General features: G+C 44.3%; 1 protein-coding gene across 2 annotated transcripts in view; it reads left to right on the top strand.

Annotated features, from left to right (window-relative positions):
• The window catches only part of LOC135523410 (Na(+)/H(+) exchange regulatory cofactor NHE-RF1-like), a 29186-nt gene extending 11420 nt beyond the window's left edge, over nucleotides 1-17766 (top strand). Inside the window, exons 2-6 of one of the 2 annotated variants that reach the window (XM_064950061.1) lie at nucleotides 8040-8210; nucleotides 9321-9474; nucleotides 13774-13826; nucleotides 15809-15919; nucleotides 16379-17766. In XM_064950061.1, coding sequence (XP_064806133.1) covers nucleotides 8040-8210; nucleotides 9321-9474; nucleotides 13774-13826; nucleotides 15809-15919; nucleotides 16379-16525 — 636 coding nt within the window. In that variant the 3' untranslated portion in view covers nucleotides 16526-17766. The remainder of the gene's footprint in view (nucleotides 1-8039; nucleotides 8211-9320; nucleotides 9475-13773; nucleotides 13827-15808; nucleotides 15920-16378) is intronic. The other variant, XM_064950062.1, reaches the window with a different exon arrangement.
• Nucleotides 17767-18185: the final 419 nt, after the last annotated feature.

The following is an 18185-nucleotide window of genomic DNA, read 5'->3' as shown; positions in this document are numbered from 1 at the left end:
CAGAACCCTGTATAAAGACAATTAGTTCATGAAGAGCCATGGAGCTACCGGTATCTGATGTTTAGGGTGGTGCGGTATCATTAGTCTATCTGAGGAAACCACGTCCTGTGTGTTGCCATGGCGCCAGGCCAGACAGCATTGTCACCGTTGATGACAGTGCCAGACTAGAACAACTAGAACAGGAAAGATGTGAGACAGCTAGTGTTTGTTCTGCTGGTTGGTAGACAGAGGAGATGGAAGTCATTTATATTGTGTCAGAGAACACAACTCTCTGACTGTGTGGGTAAGCAGATCAGAAATGAGTCATGACAAAGGAAGACAGGGGAAGATTGTTCATGGTTTTAAACAGAAACCTTAAAGGAAGATGAAGTTGATGGCAGTTCATATTATTATTATGTGTCTATCATATAATAAAACATGTCTATATGGAGTTCTTTCACAAAAGCCTGTTTCTCTGGTAAACTTCAGTCTTGGTGTCAGAGAGCGACAGAGAGGGAGACTGATGTGATGCCATGGTAATGTTGTGGTCATGTAGCTCAGCCATGGGGTGTTCTTGTTTGCCGCGTTATGTTGTAACCTTTGACCAGAGCAGAGGTGAAAGGCCCCTCTATAACCAACAGCACTCCTCTGTTGACATTCAATCAACTGTTATCCCATGCCCACACCGGTCTCCTATCTAAAAAGGATTGACACACACAGCCAGTCCTCCATACCTACCACACCCATCTGTCTGTCCGCCCGTCAGATGCGTTGATGCTGACTCACTATTCATGTTCAAACACAGGTCCAATCATTGCTCTATCTTGAGATGTTATCAGATAAGGTGTTTTTGGATGACCGACTGCTGTGTCTAGTTACTGTGTTCATCCAGTGTGTTGCAATATTGTCGGTGAAGCTAGGATCTTCCTATGGGTGACCCCCGAATGGCACTCTGTTACCTATGGGCCCTAGTTAGAAGTAGTGCACTATATAGGGAATAGGATGCCATTTGGGATGAAATCTGTGTCGTAACTTGACCCTGTAACTAGTCTACTGCTATCAGCCCATCTCTCTTCAGCCTGTTCTGTGTTGACAGATCTGATTGAATTTGCAGCGCTAGCTGTTTCTCCAGTTAGTTGATTATCTCTAGGTGGCTGTGCAAGACAAAAGTGCAGCTCTAAGTTCAAGGGTTTCACACAAACTCTTAACTGGTAAAATAAGGGTGAAATATATATTTTTAATTTCACACTCCAATAAAGCACCCTTTATTCTTCAAGGATGGACTAAATGTTTTGGTTTACTATCTAATGCCACTAGATATCCATCTCTTCTTCAACAATGGTACCGTGATAAAGACACATTGAAAACTGTAGAATCCCCCAAAGAGGACCACAAGCCTTAGCCACCAGGACCATTCCAAGGAAGCAGGAGTGGAAAATATTTTTGGCATCTCTGATTGTTTTTGTAATTCTCACATAGAAACTTAATTGAGAGGAAGGATGTTTGGAAGCATTTTTATATTTTGTATGGCAACATTTTTTTGTGGGGGGTCTCCTGAGTGGTGCAGCGGTCTAGAGGCGTCACTTACAGACCCGGGTTCGATCCCGGGCTGTGTCTCAGCTGGCCGCGACTGAGTGACCCATGAGGTGGCGCACATTAATGGACCCAGGGTTGTCCAGATTAGGGGAGGGTTTGGCCGGCCGGGATGTCCTTGTTCCATTGCGCTCCAGTGACTCATTTTGGGGGTCGCCATTGGTGCGGCTGGCTTCCGGGTTAAGCGAGCAGTGTGTCAAGATGCAGTGCGGCTTGGCAGGATTGTGTTTTGGATAACGCATGGCTCTCAACCTTCTCCTCTACCGAGTCTGTACGGGAGTTGAGGCGATGGGACAAGACTGTAACTACCAATTTGAATATCACAATCTTTCTGTAGGGAGCTGTAAAAACGTTAACCTTTTGAGATGCAGGACCAAGGAATGTTATGTCAAAAAGAAAGTCCAGTTTTTACAGGCTTTTAGTTTCCACATGTAAGCTAGGCGGTGCTATGCAGATATGCTAATCTTTATGAGTAAGGATAAGGCAGTTGCGTGTGCACACGCCCATTAGTATTATGAAGACTCCGTGCCACAGTAAGGGAATTGAGGTTGTCATTTTGACAGCCTCCAAGACTTACTGTTAGCAGTAGGTCTACAACCTTACCCAGTATTTGCTCTGCGGTTGAGAGAGCGAGATATAAATTCCATCTAGACACCGTTGCTCGAACAAAAGTTCCAAAATAATAAAATGCATTTCAAATGGAATTAACTTCATTCCAGCCGGTGTTTATTCCACAAGTTACCACTGGCTAAATTCTATGATGTTAAAATGCCTATTTACTCCGTTCCAGTCTCAGCTTCAGAAAACCGCACGACAGCCTGGACAAATACAGAGGGAGAGACGGGGATCTGTCCCAAATGCCACCCTATTCCCAAAATACTGGACTACTTTTGACCAGAGCCCTATGGCACTATATAGGGAATAGGGTGCCATTTTGGATGTACTGTAGTGAGACGAGTGACAGTCTGCTGCTGCTGGTGGGTTGAGTGCTTAGAGCTCGCTGCTCTGTAACTCTGCTGCATTTTAAAGCTTCAACAAAATACTTGAAGCTGAATGAGTACTTTAATAGACAAATGCTTGTTTTGGATGCTTTGAGCTGTGCAGTTTTGAGCTGTGCAGTTTAAGTCGGCACAACTAGTGTTGCCAAAGCTCAAAACAAACGGCTCAAATCACCCGGAAAAACATCAATCCATTTACAACTGCTTGTCTATCAGAGATTGAGAGTCTTTGCTGTGGCTGCAGCTGGCTGAGGAAACCACCCTCGTAGTGTTTTGAGTGCAGATTTCTGCTGTGGCTGCAGCTGGCTGAGGAAACCACCCTCGTAGTGTTTTGAGTGCAGATTTCTGCTGTGACAGCGGCTGGCTGAGGAAACCACCCTCGTAGTGTTTTGAGTGCAGATTTCTGCTGTGGCTGCAGCTGGCTGAGGAAACCACCCTCGTAGTGTTTTGAGTGCAGATTTCTGCTGTGACAGCGGCTGGCTGGGGAAACCACCCTCGTAGTGTTTTGAGCGCAGATTTCTGCTGTGACAGCGGCTGGCTGGGGAAACCACCCTCGTAGTGTTTTGAGTGCAGATTTCTGCTGTGACAGCGGCTGGCTGGGGAAACCACCCTCGTAGTGTTTTGAGTGCAGATTTCTGCTGTGACAGCGGCTGGCTGAGGAAACCACCCTCGTAGTGTTTTGAGTGCAGATTTCTGCTGTGACAGCGGCTGGCTGAGGAAACCACCCTCGTAGTGTTTTGAGTGCAGATTTCTGCTGTGACAGCGGCTGGCTGAGGAAACCACCCTCGTAGTGTTTTGAGTGCAGATTTCTGCTGTGACAGCGGCTGGCTGAGGAAACCACCCTCGTAGTGTTTTGAGTGCAGATTTCTGCTGTGACAGCGGCTGGCTGAGGAAACCACCCTCGTAGTGTTTTGAGTGCAGATTTCTGCTGTGACAGCGGCTGGCTGAGGAAACCACCCTCGTAGTGTTTTGAGTGCAGATTTCTGCTGTGACAGCGGCTGGCTGAGGAAACCACCCTCGTAGTGTTTTGAGTGCAGATTTCTGCTGTGGCAGCGGCTGGCTGGGGATCAGGGGTTCAGGCCTCTCTGTCTCCCCAGGACAAAACTTCTCATTGTCAGCCTGCCTGGTCTCCCAGTCCCCCCCCGAGGACGACCTGGGATTGGAGCTGGACATGGGCGTAGTGACTGACACCAGCAGGATGTGTGAGGAGGGGGTGTGTGTGTATAATTGCTCTCCTCCTGTGTCGGGCTGGTTCTCTCTTCTCCTTCTGGTTCATAGGCTGGTTCTCTCTCTGTTGTGCTTGTATTAACTGGATACCTTAGATGGCCCTCAGTGCTTTCTTCTCTCTCTGTGTGTGGTGTGCGTGTGCATACTATTTGTGGCTTCCACATCCAAAATCATGTTCATGTTGACACTTGACAGTCAGGAATGTGAGATTTTCCTGGCCTCCATCCTTTGTACTATGAGTTGTAATAGTTTTAATGTACCATTCAGTACTGAAGCTGTCATACGGCCTGTGTCAATGGTTATGAAGCCATGTGTGAATCAATGAAACGCTCAATAATGACCTTCCATGTTCATCCCAGCCAGAAACAACTCTGCTCTGACCATTTTAGGATATTAAACCAATCATATTCTGTGGTTGACTCTCAAACTGACCCCTATTTCCAATATAGTGCACTACTTGTGACCAGGGCCCATAATGAACAGGGTGTCATTTGGAAGGCAGGATCTGAATCATATAAACTGGGTTTATTTTCTGGAAGCAAGTTTTCTACAGCAGGGAGACACATCACATGGGTGGACGTTCAGGATGCAAAGGTTGCTCTTAAGGTTGGTAACATAATTATTAACAGGTGACTGTTGCTCTGTAATCGTTAATCTTTGGAACAGCCCTTTTTATCAGTGGAGGAGGAGCACTTTTTATATGATGATTGTTCTCTATCATTACTGTAGTATGCAAAATAGATATAGGCCTCTATATCCACCCGTCATAAAGTCTCTCCACCTTTTCAGCATCTTATCTGTTCCAGTAGTTATGATTGAAATGGGATTTAACACCAATCAGGGTGTTTTTTTTGTCATTAGTGTTGAACCATAGCGCAGCCATATGCATTTATAGAATTCTGCTAACTTGGAATTCTAATGGATGACATATTGGTATCAAAAGTTCCAAGAACAATTGCATTCTGGTTCGGAATGAGAATGTTTTGAAGAGAGAGTTTGGTTGGTGCCAACATGGAGGTTTGGTTTGCAACCGCTCTCTGGCTGTGGTGTTAACCTCATTCCCTTTGCTGCTACTGCACTCCTATGTAGCTGTTAGCCTGTCTCCACCTCTAGTGGGATTCAATGCTTAGTCTAGCCTATGACCACTCCTATGTAGCTGTTAGCCTGTCTCCACCTCTAGTGGGATTCAATGCTTAGTCTAGCCTATGACCACTCCTATGTAGCTGTTAGCCTGTCTCCACCTCTAGTGGGATTCAATGCTTAGTCTAGCCTATGACCACTCCTATGTAGCTGTTAGCCTGTCTCCACCTCTAGTGGGATTCAATGCTTAGTCTAGCCTATGACCACTCCTATGTAGCTGTTAGCCTGTCTCCACCTCTAGTGGTATTCAATGCTTAGTCTAGCCTATGACCACTCCTATGTAGCTGTTAGCCTGTCTCCACCTCTAGTGGGATTCAATGCTTAGTCTAGCCTATGACCACTCCTATGTAGCTGTTAGCCTGTCTCCACCTCTAGTGGGATTCAATGCTTAGTCTAGCCTATGACCACTCCTGGATTAGTCCGTTACATTGAACACCAGTCCAGAGCCCAGCTAGACTCTCTAGCAAGCCTTGTCACTGACTTGAGACATAGTTTAACGGACGCTCGCACACAACCCAAGCCACGCAGTTGTGTTTTTAATATTTATTTTACCAGGCAGGTCAATTAAGAACAAATTCTATTTTACAATCACAGCCTGGAGTCTGAACTGCTCCTTTTCGATACAGTATTGTCCTACTGTTCATATTCATAGAACAACTATAGTATGTAGAAGCAAGTATGGAGCTTGGAGGTAGGGTTGCCAACTTTCTCACTACCAAATAAGGGCCAAAAGGTGGCGTGCCAGTGCACGGTGCCACGGTGTTGTGTGAATGAATATACGCTATATTCTTATTTAGTTGGAAAGGCAAAACAGTCTTATATTCCGTTTAGCCTATAGCTTTACTAAAACTGTATCATTATGTAAACAATCCTCAAAATAAATGATCAAAGAAATCTCAGTTTGGAACTTGACAGCAGACAAAACCTTTCAAATGCAAAAGAGGGGCATGAATCACTTCTATGAATACGTCTACTTCTTCCATGGATATTTTTGCTGCTCTAGACTGAGTCAAGCAGTCCTGTTGCATAGCCAGAGAGGTCCTTCCATGACAAGTCGCAGTTCAGATATTTGAAGTTAATTTTGATCAGCTCTGTGCTGCATCTGTTTCTTGAGTCAGACCATTTAATGGTCATCAGACAGAATCCTCTCTACAAAGGCACTTGAGTCTGGAACACTGAGGACAAATGAGACAATCCTGAACATGTTGATGAAGTTGTCTTTCCCTGGGTTTTGGAACACTGCCACCCATTTATCACTGGTGGATTTTGTGGTTTCCTGTCTGGCTTTCTGTATTTCCTCCCGGCTAACACAAAACTCTTCAGAGTTGGTCCATACTGACTGTCTCTGTCATTTTGAGGGCAACCACCACCCGCTCCAGGTCAGTGAAGGAGAGCTCCTCAGAGGTCGACTGGTTTCAGTTCCACCACAACATTTTCTGGATGAGTAATCAAACTACTTGTAATGACAGTGTCATAGACCCTCAAAGTCCTGTTGCTGCTTGGACCTTTGTGCTGACAATTGTTTGTCCATCATCTGCTTGGTTTTGTATCCAAAAAAGCTGTCCTGTTTCCGCTGAAGCATCTTCATTTTAAACTTTTTGACTTCCCCGTAAACATCTGTGATGCAGAGTTTTTCCTCCAGCTTTTTTTACGAGTTGGTCAAAAACACACCCTACGTTGTGGGAAAAATCACAGATAAATCTCGGCAGCTTCTGTTTTTTCTTCATACTAAAAAATAGTCTTCAGTGCCACAGGACAGGTCTCCCCAGCGTTGCAGGAGACGGTCGACAGCTGGATTGAAGAGCGAGCCATCGTGTGCAAACATGTCGCAGAATTTCACACACTCCATCAGACACAGAGAAATATCTCACACACACTGGAAACATTTTTCTGATTCCCTTGTTTGAGGCATCACTGGCAACAGAGAAATAGACGGGCTCACCTTCGTTCGGGGACAGACCATCCAAAACGAATTGTAATCCTCTCTGCTTTCGTTCTTCCCAAGTGCATCATCTTCACAACATTTGAGTCATGAAACAAAGCCCCGTTGAACCTAACAAGACAGTCAGTGCTGTTGTAGCAGAGTCTGTGTTTAACCGTATGGTACATAGACGAGGCTTCACTTGCCGCGATTTTTGTCATTTTTCTGCAGTAGACGTCACGAAAAATGAACCAATATTGCTAGCACCTTTTTAGCGAGCGTGGCCTTCATGTGCATTTCTGTGGTTATTCTCCCCTCCATGGCCAATTGAGAATTCCCGACCGCATAAAGTACAGAAAGCTTTTGTCGAGACACCACTGACTGGCTGAACCCACGTCTTTTTTGCTTTCCGTTGTCTGTTGTAGCTGCAGTATATTTTTTCTTGTCTTTTTTGCAGGTTTATCCACATTTCCTTGATATGCCAAACAGACCGAACAACAACAGAAATGACTTCGCAGGAATTGCCGTGTTTACACTATACTGTGATTGGATGAAAAAACGGCACCAATTTAGCCCCAATATAAGGGACATCCCGGCTAATACGAACTGTTGGCAACCCTACTTGGAAGAGCTATAGTGTTCTTAAAGAAACTGAATTGTGCTTGCTTGGTGAGTATTTAGTAACAGCAGTGCACTGGGTCCAATAGCTTCATGTCCGTTTTCCCTTGCTAGCCGTCTATGTTCCACATTTGCACTAATAAAACGACACAGGGCGACGTTTAAATTGTCCCAGCTCCCTGTCTCCGGTGTAAACCTGTCACGGAGTGTTCTCTAATTCATTGAGAACAGGAACCGTGCCTATTTCTCTCTTGGTCTTCGGATGGTTGTTGAACGCTAGAATCCAGTCCGTCTTGATCTCTGTCACACTAATGGTATTTTAACTACATGTTTTATATCCATTCCAGGTCAACTGTTGCTTTAAATGTGGAGTTTGTGCTAATTGTTCTCTTTGTGATGAGCAATCTGCGATTTTGCTCTTTGTAGAGGTATAGATCTGCTCTCTCCATGTAACAGCGTAGATATGTGCTGAACTAGACATGCTTTATCTCTCTGTCTCTCTCTTGCTGTCTCACTCTCTCTAGGTATAGATATGTTCTTAACAAGATCTGTTTTCTCTGTAGGACTCGAAGGCAGAGCTGCGTCCTCGTCTGTGCTCGATGAAGAAGGGTGTGACGGGCTATGGCTTCAACTTGCACAGTGAGAAGTCTAAACCGGGCCAGTACATTAGAGCTGTGGACGAGGAATCTCCTGCTGACAAGGCTGGCCTCAAACCGCAGGACAAGATAGTACAGGTACATATCTTTACTGTACAAACAGAGACTCTGTACAGGATGTTTTTATAAAGCCAACTACTCAGCAGCACATCCCTGCTCTCATCCCTGAACCATATTAGCAATGCAGTGCAATATTCTTCTGGTACTATTTGTCTTCACCTTTATCAACTAGTACAGACATGTATATATGACATCGATATGACAATCAGACAGTTGCCTTGAGGATGAATGTGTGTTGTAATCTCATTACATCACTGGCAGAGTGGGGATGGTAATCAGTACTGGGATTAGGTAAAGCACTGTTGGGAAATGACTTTCTGCGCGGGGGGGGGGGCGAGAGACACAAAAACAGAGGGTTTTTCAAGGCCAGTTGTGTTAGTGTGAAGGGGGAACAGTCCTTGATACAGTTGTTGTTTTTCGGGCCCTTGGTCCCCATGTCGTAATACGACCACTGTCTGTCTCTGACTTGAATTACACTTCAATTACTGACTTCAAACAGTGTCTGACAAAGGTCAAGGCTGTAAGTCTAATGCTTTCTACTAACCAGGGAAACGTTTGTGAGCTACCGTTCTTAGGTATGGTGTACACACAGAATGTGATCAGCGATCAGTCTATCAGGGCTCTGCTCTGTTGTGTGATCACTATGGAAGTCTGTGAGAGATTGAATTGATTCTAAACGATATTCCCACCTCGGACTTTCTCCTGTAGGAATTCAACAGGCAGCACTGGGTCCTACAGCAGTGGGTAGTTCCTACTAGGGTGCTTCCTTTTTTTATTTTTTTACCTTTATTTAACCAGGCAAGTCAGTTAAGAACAAATTCTTATTTTCAATGACGGCCTAGGAACAGTGGGTTAACTGCCTGTTCAGGGTCGGAATGACAGATTTTGTACCTTGTCAGCTCAGGGATTTTAACTTGCAACCTTTCGGTTACTAGTCCAATGCTCTAACCACTAGGCTACACTGCTACAGCGTCCCTAAGCGTTTAATTCAGTTTAAACTCCCAAAAGATGACCACCCATACCAACTATATTGTCTCACTGTTCTCTGTCATCAAGGGGAATGTACTGGACGGCTGTACTTTTTAAAAGTTTCTGTCTCTCTCTCTTTGTCTCTCTGTCTCTAACCAGGTTAACAGTATGTCAGTAGTAGGGATGCAGCACAGTGAGGTGGTAGCAGCCATCAAGGCCGGGGGAGATGAGACCAGTCTACTGGTGGTGGATCGTGAAGCAGAAGCTTTCTTCAACAGCTGCAACGTCATTCCTACTGAGGCCCACCTCACAGGTACACACACACACACACACACACACTATATCCTTGGAAAAACGCTTGTCAGACAGATTTCTGTGAATCCTTCGGTCATTTGGTCATAGATTAGTTCAGTAGAAATTGACTAGGAAGGATTAAGGAAGTGATAGACTTCCATGTAAGTACTACTTGTAGTCAATCTCTCTCCAAACGTACACACAGTGGCCTTGTTGAAGTTAATGATTAAACTGGAGTTGGGGGTGGAGGACTAGCTGGCCATAGTCCCAGTCGGTATTAGATAGAACATTACAGCCCACTTGTGGTGAAAAAACCTGTGGTTACCTAGGTTACACCATTGGCTCACAGCAAAAACGTCACCTTTTTTCAAACACAGTTTTTTCTTGTTTGGTTGATTTGGTCTATCACAAAACTACATTTGAAGAAATGTAAAACATGTCTGAAGATGACTTTTCAAAATGGCTCCCGGGCGTTCTCACTACTTAGAACATGTTCAAGGTCACTTTTTTAGTAGGCAAAAAGCGAGCCGAGATGTAACGCTCAGAATTGTTTCAAGACGTGACTTAAAAGGAACATTAACCGAACAAAAAGACTTCTGTAAGGAATGAGGTTTTTGCAGCAGGCCTAATACATTATCACATCATATTGGCTATGTGCCTGGCCTGCCAATATTGTTATTCTCAGGGAGAGAGCAGCAGAGGATCCCTGCTCTCTCCTTCCTTTCCTCTGGTAGACTGACCAGAGAGAGGGAACATGTCTTCCACCTGATTGCGAAAAAAGTTGCATCGCACAAATTCATGTTGTTCTTATGACCAGAGAAAGTGAAATATTCCTAGGTATTAAAATAGACACGACCAGCTGCTAATATTAATAACAACGCAGGGCTATCGATGGACTTGGCTACTCATTTATTGCTGCTGCAGTGTGAGGGGGAGTAGGGAGAAGCACGTTTTAGAATAGTGTTGACTAAAAACAGTTGACAGTGCTGAAATAAAATATTAAAGATAAACTCAAACAGCAGCTCTTTGTTGTATTCTTTGACAATCTCTCTCACTGGTCAATGTTTTAAAAGTTATGAAATTTCACGTTGGCTAGTATCAAATTTAGCTGGTCGTGGAAGCTGTAGGCATGGTGATTTGAGCTATCCGACTGGCCAACACAGTAGGCAGCACTCGATTTAGCAACATGTCTCCCAGTCCGCTGGGTAGGCGGTTTGTCTTCTCAGACAGATGAAATGGCAACACTTGGTACGCAGGGCTTCTGAGTCAAGTGCATCTACCGCCCACAACACATATCACATCAAAAAGGAGTGAAAACCTTTGTTGGCTTTTCTATAGAAATGTTTGTTGATCGATTTAGAAGATCAACCGGTTGACGACCATGGCTTCCCTCATGCCCGTTCCATGACGGCGCTAGCAGCCACGTGAGTGAATACTAGCTAGCTACTGACCGTAAACATTAAGGTAGTCAAAACCAACAACACAAACAAATGGACAATAAAGTGAATAGAATTACAAGTTTTATATGTCTTACCTGTGGTGAAATGTTTTACATACACATAGTAGCAACCTACTTGGACACAGTCCCCAGTCTCCCACATCAAATAACCTGAAGCCACAGAGTCTTCTCGCTGGCTCTATTTCCCTCCATAGTATTACGAACTGTAGTTTGGTATTTCTGACCTGGTTGCATGTACATTGAACAACAGCTTTTCAGCATGTTTTGTCATTTCTGTACAACGAAGGTGGCTCTTTTACAATGTGGGTCAACGGAGAAAGAATGTTTTGTTTTCCTCAATTTGTGGTCGACAGGAATCTCATATTATTACGTGAATATCGACTCGGACTATCAAAAAACCTAGACCAAGCCAATAGCCTTCTCTTTGAAGATGATGAAGTCATGGCAACAGTATTCATGTTGACAGCTGGGGTGTGGAGGATGCAAAAGTCCCTTAAAATCTAGGACAGAAGAGTCAGGCACTAAAGTCCAACCCTTTATTCAGGTATATTACATATCCACAGTACTAATTAGTCAACAATAACACTGACATCATACAGGACTGTGATTCCAATGAAGAACTACACTATATGACCAAAAGTATGTGGACACCTGCTCGTCGAACATCTCATTCCAAAATCATGGGCATTAATATGGAGTTGGTCCCCCCCCCCCCTTGCTGCTATAACAGCCTCCACTCTTCTGGGAAGGCTTTCCACTAGATGTTGGAAAATTAATGCAGGGATTTGCTTCCATTCAGCCACGAGCATTAGTGAGGTCGGGCACTGATGTTGGGGCGATACAGGCCTGGCTCATTTTCGGTGTTCCAATTCATCCCGAAGGTGTTCGATGCGGTTGAGGTCAGGGCTATGTGCAGGCCAGTCAAGTTCTTCCACACCGCTCTCAAAAAAACATTTCTGTTTGGATCTTGCTTTGCACAGAGGCATTGTCATGCTTAATCAGGAAAGGGCTTTCCCCAAACTGTTGCCATGAAGTTGGAACCACTGCTGCTACTCTCTGTTTATTATACATTCATGTACATACTATTGGCCCCTCAATTGGCCCGACCAACCAGTGCTCCCGCACATTGGCTAACCAGGCTATCTGCATTGTGTCCCACCACCTGCCAAACCCTCTTTTTACGCTAGTGCTACTCTCTGTTCATCCTGACTAACCGGAGACTGTATATAGCCTTGTTCCTCTTATTTTCAACTGTCTGTAAAAATACTGTTTTATTTCTTTACTTACATACACACACACTTTTTTTTCTTCTCCGCACTATTGGTTAGAGCCTGTAAGTAAGCATTTCACTCTGTCTACACCTGTTCTATTTGGCGCACGTGACAAACTTTGATTTGATCACTCCAGAGAACGTGTTTCCCTTTTGTCCAATGGCGGCGAGCTTTACACCACTCCAGCTGACGCTTGGCATTGCACATGGTGATCTTAGTCTTGTGAGCAGCTGCTTGGCCATGGAAACCCATTTTCATGAAGCTCCCGACGAACAGTTTTTGTGCTGACGTTGCTTCCAGGAGCAGTTTGGAGTGAGTGTTGCAACCGAGGACAGACTATGTTTATGAGTTTGTGTGGCCTACCACTTTGCGGCTGAGCGGTAGTTGCGCCTGGACGTTACCACTTCACAATAACAGCACTTACAGTTTACCGGGACATGCTCTAGCAGGACAGAGAATTTATGAACAGACTTGTTGGAAAGGTGGCATCCAGAAGTTTGAAAGTCACTGAGCTCTTCAGTAAAGCCATTCTACTGACAATGTTTGTCTATGGAGATTGCATGGCTGTGTGCTCGATTTTTATACACCTGCCAGTAACGGGTGTGGCTGAAAAGCAGAATCCACTCATTTGAAGGGGTGTCCATATACAAAACCAGTCTCAACGTCAACGGTGAAGAGGCGACTCCAGGATGCTGGCCTTCTAGGCAGGGTTCCTCGGGCAAAAGACCAGACAATCTTAATCTTTTATTTTTATTGGCCAGTCTGAGATGGCTTTTTCTTTGCAACTCTGCCTAGAAGGCCAGCATCCCGGAGTCGCCTCTTCACTGTTGACGTTGAGACTCGTGTTTTGCGGGTACTATTTAATGAAGCTGCCAGTTGAGGACTTGTGAGGCATCTGTTTCTCAAACTAGACACTCCTCTTGCTCAGTTGTGCACCGGGGCCTCCCACTCCTCTTTCTATTCTGGTTAGAACCAGTTTGCGCTGTTCTGTGAAGGGAGTAGTACACAGCGTTGTACGAGATCTTCAGTTTCTTGGCAATTTCTCGCATGTAATAGCCTTCATTTCTCGAAACAAGAACAGACTGATGAGTTTCAGAAGAAATGTATTTGTTTCTGGCCATTGAGCCTGTAATCGAACCCACAAATACAGACGTCTCCAGATACTCAACTAGTCTAAAGGCCAGTTTTTTATTTCTTTATTTCTTTAATCAGTTTTTAGCTGTGCTAACATAATTGCTAAAGGCTTTTCTAATGATCAATTAGCCTTTTAAAATGATCAACTTGGATTAGCTAACACAACGTGCCATTGGAACACAGGAGTGATGGTTACTGATAATGGGCCTCTGTACGTCTGTAGATATTCCATTAAAAAAAAGCAGTTTCCAGCTGCAATAGTTATTTACAACATTAACAATGTCTACACTGTATTTCTGATCAATTGGATGTTAATAGACAAAAAATGTCTAAGTGACTCCAAACTTTTGAACGTGTGTGTGCGTAATATCACTATACCTTATCCACAATGGTGACTAAACTATTGTTCCACAGAACCGGTCAGCTGATTTGGCTTTTTGTCTGTTTCCTCTAGGACCTCTTCCTGAACCTGTGTCCAATGGAGGAGCAGAAGAAGAGGAGGTGAGGGTGGGTGGGGGGGCACTTCTCTCGGGCTCTTATCACCAAAGTGGACATTCCTGGACAGAGATTAGGACGGTTCTCCTGGGAAAACTTTCCTCAACAATCACTCATCCTAGACCTAATGTTCTTTCTCTCGCTCTGCCGTACACGTTCACATGATTCAGAGCTTGAATTGGTAAATCAGAAACCTAAATAAGCCTAAAATGGGGGTGCGGTAGTAACCACTCACTATAATCACACCTCATTGAGAGCAGACCAATCTAAAGCAGTGACACTAACGCTGTGTCCCAAAATGGCACCCTGTCCCCTTTACCCATTGGGCTCTCGTCAAAAGCAGTGCACTTAATAGATAATGGGGTGCCATTTGGGACGCACATTAAGATTTGTCCCTGACTGACAAAGAAGCCATGACACCCTGGGAACGAGCCTAGGGGATTGGCGGCGACGATATCGTGGCTGACCCTGTCACCATGGTAACTGTTGGATCAGAGCAGTGGACAGTGGGCCAGTGTGCTCTCTCTCTCTGGGATTGGGAGCCTCTGTAATTCCTGAGGCGTGCTGGAGATTATGCTAATGAGATGAGATGGCTAACTATCCGACTATCCCACTAACTCAGGGCAACAGAGCTGAGAGTAGAGAACATACGCATTATAATGTCTCTGAGCAGGTGATCAAATCAAAATCACATTTTATTAGTCACAATGGCCAAATACAACCGGTGTAGATCTTACAATGATATGCTTACTTACGAGCCCCTAACCATCAATGCATTTAAAAAATAAGAAATAAAAGTAACAAGCGAGACAAGTGTGCACCGGTACAGAGTCAATGTGTGGGGGCACCGGTTAATTGAGGTAATATGTACATGTAGGTGGAGTTATTAAAAAGTGACTATGCATAGATGACAACAGAGAGGGGTAGAAGCTGTTTAGAAACTTCTTGGACCTAGACTTGGTGCTCCGGTGCCTTGCAGTAGCAGAGAGAACAGTCTGACTACGGTGGCTGGAGTCTTTTGACAATTTTTAGGGCCTTCCGCTGACACCGCCTGGTATAGAGGTCCTGGATGGCAGGAAGCTTGGCCCCAGTGATGTACTGGGCCGTTCGCACTACCCTCTGTGTAGTGCCTTGCGGTCGGAGGCCGAGCAGTTGCCATACCAGACCGTGATGCAACAAGTCAGGATGCTCTCGATGGTGCAGCTGTAAAACCTTTTGAGGACCCATGACAAATCCTTTCAGTCTCCTGAGGGGAATATAGGTTTTGTCGTGCCCTCTTCACAACTATGTGGACACCAAGGAACTTGAAACTCTCATCCTGCTCCGCTATAGCCCCGTCAATGAGAATGGGTGTCAATGAGAATGGGTGTCAATGAGAATGGGTGTCAATGAGAATGGGTGTCAATGAGAATGGGTGTCAATGAGAATGGGTGTCAATGAGAATGGGTGTCAATGAGAATGGGTGTCAATGAGAATGGGTGTCAATGAGAATGGGTGTCAATGAGAATGGGTGTCAATGAGAATGGGTGCCAATGAGAATGGGTGCCAATGAGAATGGGTGCCAATGAGAATGGGTGCCAATGAGAATGGGTGCCAATGAGAATGGGTGCCAATGAGAATGGGTGCCAATGAGAATGGGTGCCAATGAGAATGGGTGCCAATGAGAATGGGTGCCAATGAGAATGGGTGTCAATGTTCAGCAGCAAATAAAAGACTGCACAGTGATCAGTGTTGGTGTGTTGTCTCAGCCAGTTAATAGAATCACACCGGTTGCTGTGAGTAGGGTACCACAAGGTGAATCCCGACCCCTAGTGGCCACAGTGATGATCACACCCACTGGTGATGGCAGTGATGACAACGTGCTGCATGTTTCTGAAGTGTTTAGCTGATGTGTGTGTGTGTGTGATGCAGGTAATCAAGGGGTGTGTGTCTGTACAGTTGAACAGTAAGGTGTAAGCTGCGTTTTATAGTGTGTTTGTCTCTTATCTCTACAGCTGGATGGTAAGGTCGCAGCGAAGCCTAAGGTGTCTGTCAGTGCATCGACATCCAGCACCACCTCCACTGCCTCTCTACCAACATCCGCTGCCAGCACCCCTCCACCAGAGGTGTGTGTGTGTGTGTGTGTGTGTGTGTGTGTGCGTGCCTGCAATGTGCAGGGTGTTTTGAAAACGCAGTATAAGTGGAAGGATAAGTCGTCACTAATCATCAAGATAAATATTCAGAAGATACAAAAGATGACTGAGTCTTATGTAAATATTCCTGTGAATTATTATTATAATATCAAAAAGTTTCTGCTATTCTACATGACTTTATGGCCCCGAGGGTTATTTTGAAAACCGTATCAGTCATGTAGTTTACTAATGCAATTCCACAAATTTTGTTATGAGGCTGATGGAAAATGTTGCCGTTTTTAAAGCAATTTTCTTGCAATTCTATACATTTTACCACTGCATATATACATATTCTATCCCCGACCCCCAACCTTTTCTAAATGTATTGAATGTTGGGGGTCCCCCCGTGGCAGTTTTACGTATGGAGTAACACATACTGTTCTCTCTCTCTAGGTCCGGGTGCCTCAGGTTAAGGAGCCTAATGCGAGCCTCAGCATGTCTCTTGCCCAGGCCAAGGAGAGAGCTCACCAGAAACGCTCATCCAAGAAGGCCCCTGCCATGGACTGGAGCAAGAGGAACGAACTCTTCAGTAACCTATAAATCACCTTTCCTTTCTCTCGCCCTCACTCCTTCTTTTGCTCTCTCTCTCAAGCAGACACACAATGTATGACATGAACAGTGTTAATATTTTGTGATTTTTCATGTGCTAATTGAGGGGTTTTCCACTTTATTTTTTTTCAATAAAAAAATAAATAAATGAAACGCCACTCCTGCATAAGAAACATTGTATAGCTTCCATCTCGTAGGATGATGAAGAAATCAAAGATGATGGAATATATGGAAATAAGAAATGAATGTGTGTGTGTATCATGAATCTTATTGTCAGTCTATCTGCAATCTGATTGGTTGCTATACTTCCTTGTAGAATCACGAGCTAGCTAATAGCAAGCTGGGAGTGATTTGAGTTTTTCGGGATGAGTAAAGATGAATCTCAACTTCTTTCCAGAGACTTTCATGTTTAGTACTTCTGCCTGATCGCTGGATTCAATCCGTATGGTGGAAGATCCGAGTTATTTCTCAATCTAAAGTTAGTGAATTTTCCTGCGTTTGCGGAGACTGCATTCACTGTATACGTCGACGCAATCGGAAATTACCTTTACATTTGAACCTGGATCTTCTGTGATATGGATGAAACCCAGCCCTTAATGAATCACTAACCATCTGAATTCTTTAGCAATACAAGACCATCGTCTGACCATCGCTTAATGAGAGGTCTACGCGTCTGGTTAGCAGATATCACTGAATTTGTTCAGGAAATGTGTCATTCTAATGCTGACCACTATCTTTTTGAAGATGTTGACCTGTCAATTCTTAGACTGTAGAACACATGATATTCTCTGTTCTATATGTGACAATCATTGTTGGGTCACATTTTGGTTAAAGGGACTGAGGTATGTGGTTCTAGATGTTAACCCAAAGTAAACTTGTTTAACTGTAAAGTTAACCTGTCCAAACTGGTGTTCAATCACCACTATTGTAAAATCCTACGGTATTTTTATCGTTGTGATTCAACTTTTTGTCCTGCCTATGTCTCATCGTTTTAAAGAATGACGAGATTGTGTCTTCTAGATTTGTACATAACTCAAAATACAATTTCCGTCTTATAGAAAGAAATCCTCAATTTGTTTGAAGACTGTTCCATAATCTCTCTGGGTTGACGGGAGTATTAGCCTACTGTATATGTGTCAGCTCTGGTCCTGGAGCGCTACTGGCTGTGTACGGTACAAGGGCTGAGTTGTCAAATGTCTTGAGGATGACTGGTATAAATGTGGTATCAAACATGTCTTTTGTCTTTTTTAACGTGTGTGTGGGAAGGCATTCTCTATGGGATCTCAAAGGAAAATGACCGCGTTTGTATAAATTATCCTTTTTAATGTTGTAAAGAGTAAGCAGGTGGGCGTGTATTGACCAATCAGCAAGTCTAGGGCTAGTGTTTTAGAGCAGCGTTTCCCAAGCTGGGTCCTGAGGACTCCATGGGGTGCACGGTTTGGATTTTTGTTTTACACACCTGATTCAAATCAACTATGTAGTGTTAGGGCAAAAAAACAACGCGTGCACCCCAGTTTGGGAAACGCTGCTCTAGAACAGACCAATCAGCAAGTCCGTGATCTAAAACAATGTTCTGACGTGAGAATGTCACTTTACTGTTTACTAACACTGTGGTTAAGGTTGTGTACAGTACAAACAGTTTGAGTTCACC

This window comes from Oncorhynchus masou, chromosome 31 (genome assembly GCF_036934945.1).
Source record: "Oncorhynchus masou masou isolate Uvic2021 chromosome 31, UVic_Omas_1.1, whole genome shotgun sequence".
Lineage (NCBI taxonomy): Eukaryota > Metazoa > Chordata > Actinopteri > Salmoniformes > Salmonidae > Oncorhynchus > Oncorhynchus masou.
This window is presented reverse-complemented; position numbering and strand designations above follow the sequence as displayed.